This window comes from Lagenorhynchus albirostris, chromosome 13 (assembly GCF_949774975.1).
Source record: "Lagenorhynchus albirostris chromosome 13, mLagAlb1.1, whole genome shotgun sequence".
NCBI classification, from domain to species: Eukaryota; Metazoa; Chordata; class Mammalia; order Artiodactyla; family Delphinidae; genus Lagenorhynchus; species Lagenorhynchus albirostris.
Window position 1 is genome coordinate 51,144,558 of NC_083107.1, and position 15,692 is coordinate 51,160,249.

The following is a 15,692-nucleotide window of genomic DNA, read 5'->3' on the forward strand; positions in this document are numbered from 1 at the left end:
TATATATGCACATATGTACAAATATATAACTAGGTGAAAGGCCTTGGAAAGAGTCCTGCAGGTGAGGCAGCTGAAGCCCGCACTCAAAGCAGCAGAACCCCTGCGGGGAGACGGCCACAGCAGCAGCACGGACAGAAGACAGGAGGAGAGTGAAGGCCCGCGAGGCCACTGCCCTCTTCTTATCAGAATCAAGTGCCTGCATTCAAACCGCTTTTCTTTCCCCTACTTGACCAAGTGCCGCTTACGCCCAAATCTCCACCCCATACAAGGACTCTTAGGGCCTCCCTCAGAGCCCAAGGACGTGTGGTCAGCCCTGCCTGAGAGTCCTGGCCTTGGACGCGGGCCCAGAGCTCCCACCTTCTGAGGCCACTCCACTTCCACGTCTGTGCTCAGCCGACCCACCACTCTCTTGGCCAGGCTCTGGGCACCACCCCTGCCACACAGCATCAATTCTGTCCACAGAGCTCCCGGGAGATGCAGCGTTGGTCAGCACCCCGGCCTCTGTCACCAACAGGAAGGTGTTGCCCCTGACTCCCTGCAGGGAGAGCAGAGTCTGGGGAACCTGTGACCCCAGGGGAGGCGTCCACCACTCCTCGCCATCTACTGCCCTCTCAGAAGCCAACGAAGAGAAATGGAACACGGCAAAGCCAAATTCTCCTTCCTCACTGGTCTTTGGTTTCTGTAAATACACGTTCTTCCTTTGCTCACACAAGCCCCCATCTAGAAGAGCCTTCCCTTCCCCTCAGTCTATCCAGATCCTCCTCTATCCTTCGGAGACTTGCTCAGGCCCACCTCCTCCTAGAAGCCTCCCTGACTACCAGACAGCTCCCTTCTGCTGACCTCCTACAATGTCTCTACCAAGTGGACCCACTGGACCCCTGCGTGCCTGACCTGTTGACTAGTGATTAACTCTCAAAGGCTGAATTTTTCAAGGGGACTTGCTAGTCTCCCCAGACAGGCTGCCTACACCCTGGGCCAGGGCCACAGATCACACCCCCCCAGAGGCATGTGGCCCACAGTCCCTCAAGCTGAGCAACAGCTCTGCCATCCCTGCTCCCCTGGTCTCAAGCCACAGGCACATTTCCTCCCTGCTCTGGCCTGGTTTTCCCCATTGCTGAGGGTGAGAAAACAACAGCCACCCCTCAACTCCCAGCACAGCAATGCCAAGAGCATTAATAGGGCAAAGTCCAGAAAACAGCTTTGAACTTTTCTTTAGAAAGGAGCTAGATAAACACAGGCCATGAGTAATTATTATTATTATTATCCTGTCCTACTATAAAGGGGGAAAAGGGCAGCGAAGCTCAGGACACGTTTCAGGGCAAGATGACAGGGTGTAGCTCAGAGTGGTTCCTGGTGGATCAAAGACAGTTGACAGCAGAGCTTCCAGCAAGCTGGCAGAAAATTAAGGACAATGTGGTGAATGTTTCTAAAGCTAAAGTTATACTATTTAAAACGTTATCCTTAATTCTTAAGCACATCTGTCTTGTGTTTCAGTGTTGTTTTTTCTTTTATGGAGTGATGGTTATAGAAGATGGTATGGTTTTGCTGTTGTGTTTTGGGGCTTTTTTAATGTCCTTACTTGGCAGAATGAAAAGTTGGCTACACTCAGCAGAACCCATGCCTCTGAATTTGAACCTGGCCTGTCAATCCAACAGTCAGGGAACCACAGAGCCCAGGCCCTGTGGAAGGATGCTATGTAGGAAGTCACTGGGTCTGGGGAATAGTCCCTCTGCTGGGTGGGTCAGGCGTGTCACCTAGTCGTTTTGTGCCTCAATGTCTCTGTCAATAAATAGGGAAGAATGACCTCATGTGGATACCCAGGTAAGAGGAAGAAGAGATGAGGAAATACTTCACAGATGCAAAATGAGACCTGAAAAAGCAGGAGTGGCAGCATCACCACCAACGTTAGCTCAGGTTTCTCAGTCATTATTTCATTTCTACTCCAGCACTACGGAGACAGCACCAGGAAATGGCAAACAGCATGAGAACTTGGGAGTAGAGGCAAATAGGCCCGCGTTCAAGACCTGCACTGTGGTCCTTGGCTAAGTGACTAACCTCTCTTAGGTCTCAGTTTCTTCATCTGGAAAATGGGGATAATAGTAAATACCATTGCAGAAGGTTACAGAGAGGTACCAGTGAGAGGGTGCAAAGCCTGGCACTCACTGGATAACAGAAGTTAGGACAAATGGCTCATTGTCACCAGCCTCCAAAGCACTGAGCTGTATAGGATCTCAGAGATGACTAAGAGTAGAAAGTTCCAAACTACCCTGAGGAGGCCCCCCAGGACCCACCTCTCCTCCTCATCCCATCAGAGCTACTCGGGATGCAGGGGAATCCACCTGAGATTTCATCTGCTGCCAGGAAAGAGCACCCCCCCAGCCACACCCTGGCCTTTGGGGTAAGATAGAGAATCCCACAAACTATTTTTAATATTTTATTTTCCCTGATCAACAGCAAGTTTTTGGCCTTGGCTCAGAAAACAGTGAATTTCTCGATTTCATTGGTGTCTATGTATGTCTTTGATTAACAAAGCATGGTAAAATTTTAAAATTAACCGCTAGCCATTTTTTAATTTTTAATTTTAGTTTTTTGGTCGCACCACACAGCTTGCATCGATCTCAGTTCCCTGACCAGGGATTGAACGTGGGCCACAGCAGTGAAAGCCCAGAATCCTAACTGCTAGGCCACCAGGGAACTCCTAAGCATGGTAAAATTTGTACTTAATAAATGTGATATGGTAGACAAAATAGTTTTCACAATAATACACGTGGATACCATTCAGCCAACACAAAGAATGAGGTACTGGCATGCAGAAAGCTTCAAGTGAAAGTTTCCAGGGCAAAAGTGCAACTTGACAAATATGAATCCTATGACTAATAAAAGAAATCTCCACACATGTGTATGTGTGTTTGTTAACGCACAAAGAAAGCATATGGGATTCACACCAAATGGTGACTAGCGCTCAACTCTGGGGAGGGAAGTGGGCATGGGGGTAGGGGTGGAAACAAGGATGTATTTATTAGTCAAACTCTTTATTTTATTTAGTGAATTTTTTTTTACAATAAGCCCGAGTCATTTTTATTTTAAAAAGAATTTTTAAATATATAATAGAGTCTACTGGAAAGAAAAAAATTAAAAGGGTCTTGGTGGGAAAAGCTTGAGACCCATCAATCAAGTCCAACCACCTTGATTGGCAGATGAGGAACTGGAGGGTCCAGGATATCAGGGGACAGGCTCAGGGTCAAGCAGCTATTTTAATCCGAGACAAAACCTCCCAGAGCTACAATAATCCCTGTCAAGGAGTCTAAACGCAGTTACCTTAAACTTCCAGTAGAGTCTCCCCACACTGCTTACAGAAAATGCCCCCCACTTCTTGGCCTGCTGTTCCAGTCCCACTCTCTCGCCCTAATGTCCCTTTACACCAATTACACACCAGTCCCTTACACTCTCGCTAACTGACATACTTTAAGGAAATTCTTCTAAGAGGAGCTCTTTGATTATACACTGCTTCCGTAGCTTGGAATGCCTTGTCTTATCTGTGTATGTCTATATCCTGACCTCCTTCAAGGTCCAGCCCCCAGATGGGTCCAATTCCAGCACTATCATAATCCTGAGTTGACTCCCCACCTCACCCCAGGGAGTGTCCCCCTCAGACTTGCCTCCCCATGTATGCTACTCCTGTAGCATGTGTCACAGTACACCTTGAATAATTTTTTAATAGGACTATCTTCCCAGTAGCCTTGCAACCTCCCTGAGGGCAGGGTCCACGCTGGACTCATCTTTATTGCCCTGAAAGTACATAATACAATGCCTTGCACATAGTAGGTTGCAATAAAATATGTAAGTCAGGAAATATATTACTTTGGAACATCTCTTGAAAAATCATTTCCCCTTGGGGTCTCTAATGACATACCCATACTTCTTTTATAGTTCAGGATACATGGTAATTGAGAACAGTTTCAAACTTGAAACTGCCTGAGAATCACCAAGAGAGCTTGTTAAAATGCAGGTTCTGAATCAGATTTTGCATTCTTAACCAGCTCCCAGATGATGCCCATACTGCGTGTGGGTGGACCATGCTTTGAGCAGTAAAGGTCTAAAGAAAGCTGTGACTATACTTCCCTCTATACTGCCCCTCAGTGCCTTGCATATAGTAGTTGCTCAATAAGTGCACATGGACTCGAACTGGCTTGCCATGTTATGGAGTGCTTCCGTTGCTAGCCAACTCAGAATGTTTGCCTGTTTCCAACTAGATCATATGTTCACTGAGGTTTTATTTCCCTAAGATCCTCAAAGAAGCCAAAGGACCAGGCACAAACTAGGTCAACCAAACGCTGTGTAATAGAAATATATAACTTGGGCCACAAGTGCAAGCCACAAGTGTAATTTAGATTTTTCTAGTAAACATTTCTAGTCACATTAAAAAAGGTAAATATAGGTAAAATTAATTTTAATAATACATTTTATTTAATATATTCTAAATATTATCATTTGAACATGTAATCAATATAAAGAATTGATGCTCTTTTATATTCCGCGTTTTGTACTAAGTCTTCAAAATCCAGTGTGTGTTTCACACTCACAGCACAGCTCAGTTTGGACAAGCCATGTGGCTAGTGGCTACTGTACTGAACAGGGCAGGCCAACCCTTAAGGGACACTTGCTGCTCAGGTGACCAAATGACCCCAGAAGGTCCTCACAGCAGAGACGAGGCAGGAGAGAGGAGAGACAGCTCCAGGCTGGGTGGGTGGGTGGGGTCTACAACTTACCGGCAGCCTCCCGTGATTAAGGATACTGCTCAGATGGTTTCTGGCTTCATTCATCTTCGGCTCACTCTTCTCCAGCAGAGGGATAGAGTCTTTTATCTTGGAGTGGTTCTCCTTCAAACACTGCTCCAGGAGGGCCTCGGCCAGGAGCAATTTCCCAAAGCCATCTGGAAAACAGGGCAGGGATCACAGTGGCTACGTGAGGACAGTAGTCCCCTGAACATGGCAGATGTGGAGACTGGTACACGCCCCTGTACCCACCCAACACCCCCAACCCAGCATTTGAATGGCTCGGATCTGAGAAAATAAAGACATAGTTTCTATGCACTTAAAATAGCCTTTAAAGAAAAAACACACATTCTACCATGGTCACAGCACCAACTGCCCCCTTGGGTTTATTTTTTGTAGTTCAGTGTTTGAGGAGGTGGAGTTCCCAGGACTTGGAACAAGCCCAGAATTTCAGAATTTAAAATGAGGGACAGAGATTGGTTCAAGATGGCGGAGTGAAAGGATGTGCGCTCACTCCCTCTTGCGAGAGCACCAGAATCACAACTAACTGCTGAATAATCATTGACAGGAGGATGCTGGAACTCACCAAAAATGATGCCCCACATCCAAGGACAGCAGAGAAGCCACAATGAGATGGTAGGAGGGGTGCAATCACAATAAAACCAAATCCCATGGCTGCTGGGGGGGTGACCCACAAACTGGAAAACACTTATACCACAGAAGTCCACCCACTGGAGTGAAGGTTCTGAGACCCACGTCAGGCTTCTCAACCTGGGGGTCCAGCAACTGGAGGAGGAATTCCCAGAGAATCAGACTTTGAAGCCTGGCAGGATTTGATTGCGGGACTTCGACAGGACTGGGGGAAGGGGAGACTCCACTTTTGGAGGGCACACACAAAGTAGTGTGTGCATCGGGACCCAGGGAAAGGAGCAGTGACCCTATAGGCGACTGAACCACACCTACCTGCTCGTGTTGGAGGGTCTTCTCAGATGCAGGGAGTGGCTGTGGCTCACCATGGGGACAAGGACACTGGCAGCAGAAGTTCTGGGAAGTACTCCTTGGCGTGAGCCCTCCCAGAGTCCACCATTAGCCCCACCAAAGAGCAGGTAGGCTGCAGTGCTGGGTCACCTCATGCCAAAAAACCAACAGAGAGGGAACTCAGCCACACCCATCAGCAGACAAGTGGATTAAAGTTTTACTGAGCTCTGCCCACCGGAGCAACACCCAGCTCTACCCACCACCAGTCCCTCCCATCAGGGAACTTGCACAAGCCTCTTAGATAGCCTCATCCACCAGAGGGCAGACAGCAGAAGCAAGAAGAACGACAATCCTGCAGCCTGTGGAAGGAAAACCACATTCACAGAAAGACAGACAAAATGAAAAGGCAGAGGACTATGTACCAGATGAAGGAACAAGATAAAACCCTGGAAAAACAACTGAATGAAGTGGAGATAGGCAACCTTCCAGAAAAATTCAAAATAACGATAGTGAAGATTATTCAGGAGCTTGGAAAAAGAATGGAGGTCTTAACAAAGACCTAGAAGAATTAAAGAACAAAGACCTAGAAGAATTAAAAAATGAACAGAGATGAACAATACAATAACTGAAACGAAAATACACTGGAAGGAATCAATAGCAGAGTAACTGAGGCAGAAGAACGGATAAGTGACCTGGAAGACAGAATGGCAGAATTCACTGCCATGGAACAGAATAAAGAAAAAAGAATGAAAAGAAATGAAGACAGCCTAAGAGACCTCTGGGACAACATCAAATGCAACAACATTCGCATTATAGGGGTCCCAGAAGGAGAAGAGAGAGAGAAAGGACCTGAGAAAATATTTGAAGAGATTATAGTAGAAAACTTCCCTAACATGGGAAAGGAAATAGCCACCCAAGTCCAGGAAGTGCAGAGAGTCCCAGGAAGGATAAACTCAAGGAGCAACACGCCGAGACACACAGTAATCAAACTGACAAAAATTAAAGACAAAGAAAAATTATTAAAAGCAACAAGGGAAAAATGACAAATAACATACAAGGGAACTCCCATAAGGTTAACAGCTGATTTCTCAGCAGAAACTCTACAAGCCAGAAGGGAGTGGCACGCTATATCTAAAGTGATGAAAGGGAAGAACCTACAACCAAGATTACTCTACCCGGCAAGGATCTTAATCAGATTTGATGGAGAAATCAAAAGCTTGACAGACAAGCAAAAGCTAAGAAAATTCAGCACCACCAAAAAAGCTCTACAGCAAATGCTAAAGGAACTTCTCTAAGTGGGAAATCAAAGAGAAGAAAAGGACCTACAAAAACAAACCCGAAACAATTAAGAAAATGGTAATAGGAACATACATATCGATAATTACCTTAAATGTGAATGGATTAAATGCTCCAACCAAAAGACACAGGGTCACTGAATGGATACAAATCAAGACCCGTATATATGCTGTCTACAAGAGATCCACTTCAGACCTAGGGACACATACAGACTGAAAGTGAGGGGATGGAAAAAGATATTCCAGACAAATGGAAATCAAAAGAAAGTTGGAGTAGCAATACTCATATCAGATAAACTAGACTTTAAAATAAAGAATGTTACAAGAGACAAGGAAGGACACTACATAATGATCAAGAGATCAATCCAAGAAGAAGATATAACAATTGTAAATATTTATGCACCCAACACAGGAGCACCTCAATACATAAGGCAAATGCTAACAGCTCTAAAAGAGGAAATCGACAGTAACACGATAATAGTGGGGGACTTTAACACCTCACTCACACCAATGGACAGATCATCCAGACAGAAAATTAATAAGGAAACACAAGCTTTAAATGACACAACAGACCAGATAGATTTAATTGATATTTATAGGACATTCCATCCGAAAACAGCAGATTACACTTTCTTCTCAAGTGCGCACAGAACATTCTCCAGGATAGATCACATCTTGGGTCACAAATCAAGCCTCAGTAAATTTAAGAAAATTGAAATCATATCAAGCATCTTTTCCGACCACCACGCTATGAGATTAGAAATCAACTGAGGGGAAAAAAACTTAAAAGACAAACACAGGGAGGCTAAACAATATGTTACTAAATAACCAAGAGATCACTGAAGAAATCAGAGGAAATCAAAAAATACCTAGAGGGCTTCCCTGGCGGCGCAGTGGTTGAGAGTCCACCTGCCGATGCAGGGGACACGGGTTTGTGCCCCGGTCCGGGAGGATCCCACATGCCGTGGAGCGGCTGGGCCCGTGAGCCATGGTCGCTGAGCCTGCGCGTCCGGAGGCTGTGCTCCACAGCGGGAGAGGCCACAGCAGTGAGAGGCCCGCGTACCACACACAAAAAAAAAAAAAAAGTACCTAGAGACAAATGACTATGAAAACACAATGATCCAAAACCTATGGGATGCAGCAAAAGCAGTTGTAAGTGGGAAGTTTATAGCAATACAATTCTACCTCAAGAAACAAGAAAAATCTCAAATAAACAATCTAACCTTACACCTAAAGGAATTAGAGAAAGAAGAACAAACAAAACCCTTCAAAGTTAGTAGAAGGAAAGAAATCATAAAGATCAGAGCAGAAAGAAATGAAATAGAAACAAAGAAAACAATAGCAAAGATCAATAAAACTAAAAGCTGGTTCTTGGAGAAGATAAACAAAATTGATAAACCTTTAGCCAGACTCATCAAGAAAAAGGAGAGGACTGAAAAAGGAGAAGTTACAACAGACACCGCAGCAATACAAAGCATCCTAAGAGACTACTACAAGCAGCTCTATGCCAATAAAATGGACAACCTGGAAGAAATGGACAAATTTTTAGAAAGGTATAACCTTCCAAGACTGAAGCAGGAAGAAATAGAAAATATGAACAGACCAATCACAAGTCATGAAATTGAAACTGTGATTAAAAATCTTCCAACAAACAAAAGTCCAGGACCAGATGGCTTCACAGGTGAATTCTATCAAACATTTAGAGAAGAGTTAACACCCATCCTTCTCAAACTCTTCCAAAAAATTGCAGAGGAAGGAACACTCCCAAACTCATTCTATGAGGCCACCATCACAGTGATACCAAAAGCACACAAAGATACTACAAAAAAAAGAAAATGACAGACCAATATCACTGATGAATATAGAGTCAATCTGTGTGGCAAACTTCATTATTGTCTTATTGGAAGAAATTGCCTCAGACACCCCAACCTTCAGCAACCACTGCCTTGATGAGTCAGCTGCCATCAACATCGAGGCAAGACCCTCCACCAGCAAAAAGACTATGACTCACTGAAGGGTCAGATGACGGTTAGCATTTTTAGCAATAAAGTATTTTTTGCATATAGATGCAAAAATCCTCAACAAAATACTAGCAAACAGAGTCCAACAACACATTAAAAGGATCACACACCATGATCAAGTGGGATTTATCCCAAGGATGCAAGGATTCTTCAATATATGCAAATCAATCAATGTGATACACCATATTAACAAACTGAAGAAGAAAAACCATATGATCATCTCAGTAAATGCATTAAAAGCTTTTGACAAAATTCAACACCCATTTATGACAAAAACTCCCCAGTAAGTGGGCATAGAGGGAACCTACCTCAACATAATAAAGGCCATATACAACAAACCCACAGCAAACATCATTCTCAAAGGTGAAAAACTGAAAGCATTTCCTCTAAGATCAGGAACAAGACAGGATGTCCACTCTCGCCACTATTATTCAACATAGTTGAGGAAGTCTTAGCCACAGCAATCAGAGACAAAAAAGGAATACAAATTGGAAAAGAAGAAGTAAAACTGTCATTGTTTGGAGATGACATGATACTATACATAGAGAATCCTAAAGATGCCACCTGAAAACTACTAGAGCTAATCAACGAATTTGGTAAAGTTGCAGGATACAAAATTAATGCACAGAAATCTCTTGCATTCCTATACCCTAACAACAAAAGATCAGAAAGAGAAATTAAGGAAACAATCCCATTCACCACTGCAACAAAAAGAACAAAATACCTAGGAATAAACCTACCTAGTGAGGTAAAAGACCTGTACTCAGAAAACTATAAGACACTGATGAAAGAAATCAAAGATGACACAAACAGATGGAGAGATATATCATGTTCTTGGATTGGAAGAATCAATATTGTGAAAATAACTATACTACTCAAAGCAATCTATAGATTCAATGCAATCCCTATCAAATTACCAGTGGCATTCTTTACAGAACTAGAACAAAAAATCTTAAAATTTGTATGGAGACACAAAAGACCCCGAATAGCCAAAACAATCTTGAGGGAAAAAAACAGCTGGAGGAATCAGACTCCCTGACTTCAGACTATACTACAAAGCTACAGTAATCAAGACCATATGGTACTGGCACAAAAACAGAAACACAGATCAATGGAACAGGATAGAAAGCCCAGAGATAGACCCACACACTTACGGTCAACTAATCTATGACAAAGGAAGCAAGGATATACAACGGAGAAAAGACAGTCTCTTCAGTAAGTGGTGCTGGGAAAACTGGACAGCTACATGTAAAAGAATGAAATTAGAACACTCCCTAACACCATACACAAAAATAAACGCAAAATGGATTAAAGACTTAAATGTAAGACAGGACACTATAAAACTCTTAGAGGAAGATATAGGAAGAACACTCTTTGACATAAATCACAGCAAGGTATTTTTTGACCCACCTCCTAGAGAAATGGAAATAAAAACAAAAATAAACAAATGGGACCTAATAAAACTTAAAATCTTTTGCACAGCAAAGGAAACCATAAACAAGACGAAAAGACAACCCTCAGAATGGGAGAAAATATTTGCAAACGAATCAATGGACAAAAGGTTAATCTCCAAAATATATAAACAGCTCATGCAGCTCAATGTTAAAAACACAAACAACCCAATTCAAAAATGGGCAGAAGACCTAAACAGACATCTCTCCAAAGAAGACATACAGATGGCCAAGATACAGATGAAAAGCTGCTCAACAACACTAATTATTAGAGAAATGCAAATCAAAACTACAATTAGGTATCACCTCATACCAGTTAGAGTGGGCATCATCAGAAAATCTACAAACAACAAATGCTGGATAGGGTGTGGAGAAAAGGGAACCCTCTTGCACTGTTGGTGGGAATGTAAATTGATACAGCCACTATGGAGAACAGTATGGAGGTTCCTTAAAAAACTAAAAATAGAATTACCATATGACCCAGCAATCCCACTACCTGGCATATATCCAGAGAAAACCGTGATTCAAAAAGCCACATGCACTCCAGTGTTCATTGCAGCACTGTTTACAATAGCCAGGTCATGGACGCAACCTAAGTGTCCATCGACAGACAAGTGGATAAAGAAGATGTGGTACGTACATACAATGGAATATTACTCAGCCATAAAAAGGAACGAAATTGGGTCATTTGTCGAGACGTGGATGGATTTAGAGACTGTCATACAGAGTGAAGTAAGTCAGAAAGAGAAAAACAGATATTGTATATTAATGCATATATGTGGAATCTAGAAAAATGCTACAGATGAACCAGTTTGCAGGGAAGAAATAGAGACACAGATGTAGAGAAACAAACATATGGTACCAAGGGGGAAAAGCGGTGGGGGGGGGGTTGTGGTGGGATGAATTGGGAGATTGGGATTGACATGTATACACTAATATGTATAAAATGGATAACTAATAAGAACCTGTTGTATAAAAAATAAATAAAATTCAAAATTAAATTTTAGAAAAGGAAAAAAAATATTGAGGGACAAAGTCACACCCATGCTCCAAGGTGATAAGTTCTTACACAAGGAAGGAATTCCCTCCAGACAACTGAAGAGGAAAAATATACAAGCTGGCTTAATAACACATTGTCAGGTGCTCCTATCTTCCACGTAGCAGCATTGGTTTTCTCTGTTATTAAGGTATTTTAGCATGACCCAGGGATAACCTAGCAACCAAGGAGAGTTAAGGCCGGAAGCAGATTTACTGGTGTAGCACGGCAATCCTTGGGACTTTCTGGAGTTCCCGCACACGTTAGCTCGTCCACAGACCTCACCCCTTGGCTAGTGATTTCATACTGCTTGGTTTACTTTGCTGTCTCCCCCACAGCACTGAAAACTGCAATCCTGGAGCCACCGTATCCCTGCTACCTACAGCAGGGGCGACCTGAGTGGGGTGGGATCCAGGTGCTCAGGGTGCAGGGGTTGAGGTTGAGGGTGGTTTCAGGACCACCTTGGGTGGCTGTGCTTCGTGACTGGCTCCTGGCCTGTCCCCCTCAAACAGAGCAAGGACCATTTAATACAGGCACCCAATAAATAGCCGCTGAGTAATAGGATCCTTTCCACTCCCCCATGGGGAAGCCCTGAGGCTCAGGGAGTTCTGTGCCCATCCAAAATGCCTCCAGGGGGGCTTCCCTGGTGGCACAGTGGTTAAGAATCTGCCTACCAATGCAGGGGACATGGGTTTGAGTCCTGGTCCGGGAAGATCCCACATGCTGCGGAGCAACTAAGCCTGTGCACCACAACTACTGAGCCTGTGCTCTAGAACCCACGAGCCACAACTACCAAGCCCGTGCACCACAGCTACTGAAGCTCGCACGCCTACAGCCCATGCTCCACAACAAGAGAAGTTACCGCAATGGGAAGCTCACGCACCACAACGAAGAGTAGCCCCTGCTTGCCACAACTAGAGAAAGCCCATGCAGCAAAAAAGACCCAATGCAGCCAAAAATAAAATAAAATACATAAATTTATAAAAAAACCAAAATGCCTCCAGGAACATGCGCTCGATCCCACGTCCTCTAGTGCTCTTCCTGCTGCCAGGATGGCATTCTCAGACCTACTCAGAATGCGACTCACTCCTCACTCTCAGGACCACTGCAGTTTGCTCACAACTCAAAGCCACAGGTGTAAAATTGCATGTCCCTGGATAATTGTCTCTCTTCGTAAGGGAGATTCCCCACAGAGCATCCCGGAAGCCTAGATGAATGCCACAGCCTAGTAGCCCATCCTTTGCTACCTACCTCATGATTTCTAAAAGTAACATTAGGAGGAAATGGCCAAAAATGATGGTTTAAACTATCATCCATCACTAGTGGGACAGAAGTTGGTAGAACCTCTACAAAGGGCGACATATATCAAAATTATTTGTTGCACATCCCCATTGACTCAGCAATCCCATGCCTACAGATGTCCTCAAACACGTTATGTGTAAAACGACCAACATATAAGGTCATTCCTGCTGCGCTGTTTATAATAGCAGAAAACCAGAGAAAACTTTATGTCCATCAACAGAAGGCTGATTAAATAAAGCATGATATATCCATTAAAAGGGACACCATGCCACCATAAAAAGGAATGAGGAGGCTCTGTATGGGCTGTCATGACATGAACTTCAAGATAAACTGATTAGAAAGTAGAGCACACACAGTGGACCACTGTGTGTTTATGCATGAAAATATGTGAAAGGATAACGCAAACATCTGCTAACTTTTCTACCTTACAGGGACGGGGGCAGAGATCGAGGGAGGCTTTTCACTCGTTACTTCTGGGTACCTTTGGAAGGTCGACCCATGTGAATATAGTACCTAGTCAAAATTAAATTTAAATCGACCCAAGAATAGAAGGAATCTTCTACGTTTCCAAAAGCTCAGCCAGGAGGGGGAGTGGGCTGCTTAGAAGTGGGCGCCTGAGCAGCATTCCTGAGCTGTGGGCCACTCGGCAATTGGCTGGCCCCTTCTAATCTGTTTTGCATCTGTAAAACCTGAGGTAGAGTTATGAACCTCCTCCTTCCCACAGAACCTCATCCCTCCCCAGGCTCCGCCTGCCGGGCTGGTCCTGCCCCTCCGCCGTCAGGTGCAGCGGTGCGCACAGCTCCCGTCCCGCGGCGGTCTGCAGGTGCCCGTCTGCAGCCCAGCCTTCCGGCCACCGGGTCCCGCCTCCGCCACCCAGCTGCCCCGCCCAGAGATCCCTAGGGTTCCTTTCCTTTCATGCCAAGAGAAACCAGCTTCCTTCTAGGCAAACCTCAATCTTGAAATACTCCCCAGGGCCCACACCTCTCCTCAAAATGTCCTCTGAACACATGTGTGGTCCGTGGGCTGGGGTGGGTCTGTGCGTCTTTGTGACCCAGTCCTGTGGGGTGAGTGCAGAAATTTAGAGTATATGTTCAGAAACGCTGATAACCATGTGACAGAATAATTGTTGAATCAAATACTAAAAAATTGGTGGTGGGGGGAGCAGGTATCAGTTTATGTATTTTAAGAAGGTATCGGAACACAACAGATTGGGAATCTAAAAAAAAAAAACCAGAACATAAAACTGAGCCTTCACCACAGACCGCTTGAGAAGCACTGCTCTAAACTTCAAAAGTGCCTTTTACTGAAAAAGGGGGGCTGGTATTTGCTGATGGCCCACTGAGTACCAGGTACTTTATTATATAGTATCATTTGATCTGCACAGCCCTGATAGGTAGAAATGATTCCCATTTTATAGATGACAATAAAGATGCAATGTTGTTATGGTCACAACCCACATAACATAACACAGCCAAAGAACAGTCCCTCTTCCCCACCTCCCACACAGAGCAGAGCTTCTGAGAGTTTGGAAATGAACAGTCTAAGAGCTGTAAACAGTAGGTTAAAAGCGAATCGTAATTCCAAGGGCAGGAATAAGAGTAGTTCTCACTGTCACACACTTGCAAGTTTCAGACTGTTCTGTAGATTAACACTCCGGATCCTTGTCCAGAGCCTTTTTGCCCTCCCTCTTCACACCCAACTCAGTCTCTCTGTTTTTCCGTTTAGCGTACACTCAAGTGGATATCGGGAATTTACTTTCTTTTCTTCCTTGTCTAACTCTCTTCCCTGCTCCACATTTTCCATCCCACTGTTCTCAACTGGTCAGTCTATGGAACTGAAGGGTAGTTTGGAATGAAAAGTTCTAGGTTTTCAGTTGTTAAATAAGAATCCAGGTGGATCGAGGCTTTCCTATCCTTCTCCAAAGGTAAAACAGATTGCTCTTCATCATCCTAGCGTACGAAACCTACTCCCTGTCCTGGTTTGGGTAAAGTGTTCCAGCTTCTCCCTTGCTGGGGCATTAGGAAGGCCTTCCTCCCAGACAGTGCAACAGACTCTGGGAGCCTGGCTCCTGATTCTGGCAGCCCAGCCCAGCCCTCTGCTCTTAGCAGAGGTCCAAAGGAAGTCCCCACTTAGCGGCCCGCCCAGTCTCCCCACCTTGCTTAGGAGGCCTCTGGCGGCTAGCTTCCTCTCCACTCCCGCCCCTCCCCAGGCCTCTCGCAGCGTGCCAGTTCACAGGGACCCACTTCCAGGACAGCGGCCTCCTCCCTGGAACCCATATTTGCAGGGCAGTGCTCCCCATTCTTCCACCTGCCAATTCAGCCAGGAAAGCTGCTTCCAGCTGGCAGCCCAGGTGCTCAGACCAGACCCTTCCCTGCTGGGTCAAATGGGGCCACGGTGGTCTCTGCAGCTGCTCACTTCACAGGACTGCAAAGGGCTGGGACCTTCCAACCGCGGCAAGAGGAGGAAGAGGGCAAAACTAGTGAGAGGCCACCTGCCTCAAACGTTACTCCTGCTAACTTCGACGGAAAAAATGCTCAGAACAATTTCCAGTTTTTTTTAAAAAATCACTAATTAAAAAAAAGATAGGGGATGACTACAGATTAGGAGAGACTCCAGATGGATGGAGAGAGCAGCAGATGTGATTTAAGCAAGTACAGTAAAAGAATATTCGAATCTAGGTGGTGGGAATACAGGTGTTTACTGCAAAATTCTTTCAACTTTTTGTATGTTTGAACTTTTCATAATAAAATGTTGGGGATAAAAGAAAGATTCAACCCATTAACCAAATGCAATGCGTGGCCTTATTTGGATCCTCATTCTAGCAAACAAACTGT

At 44.5% G+C, this 15,692-nt stretch overlaps 1 protein-coding gene across 3 annotated transcripts in view; it reads right to left on the reverse strand.

The window, feature by feature from the left end:
* Positions 1-15,692, reverse strand: part of TTC7A (tetratricopeptide repeat domain 7A) — a 122,186-nt gene that overhangs the window by 102,967 nt on the left and 3,527 nt on the right. For 2 of the 3 annotated variants that reach the window (XM_060169825.1, XM_060169824.1), the window contains exon 2: positions 4,770-4,933. The exons of the other annotated variant lie outside the window; for it this stretch is intronic. In XM_060169825.1, coding sequence (XP_060025808.1) covers positions 4,770-4,933 — 164 coding nt within the window. The remainder of the gene's footprint in view (positions 1-4,769; positions 4,934-15,692) is intronic. 3 annotated transcript variants of the gene reach the window in all.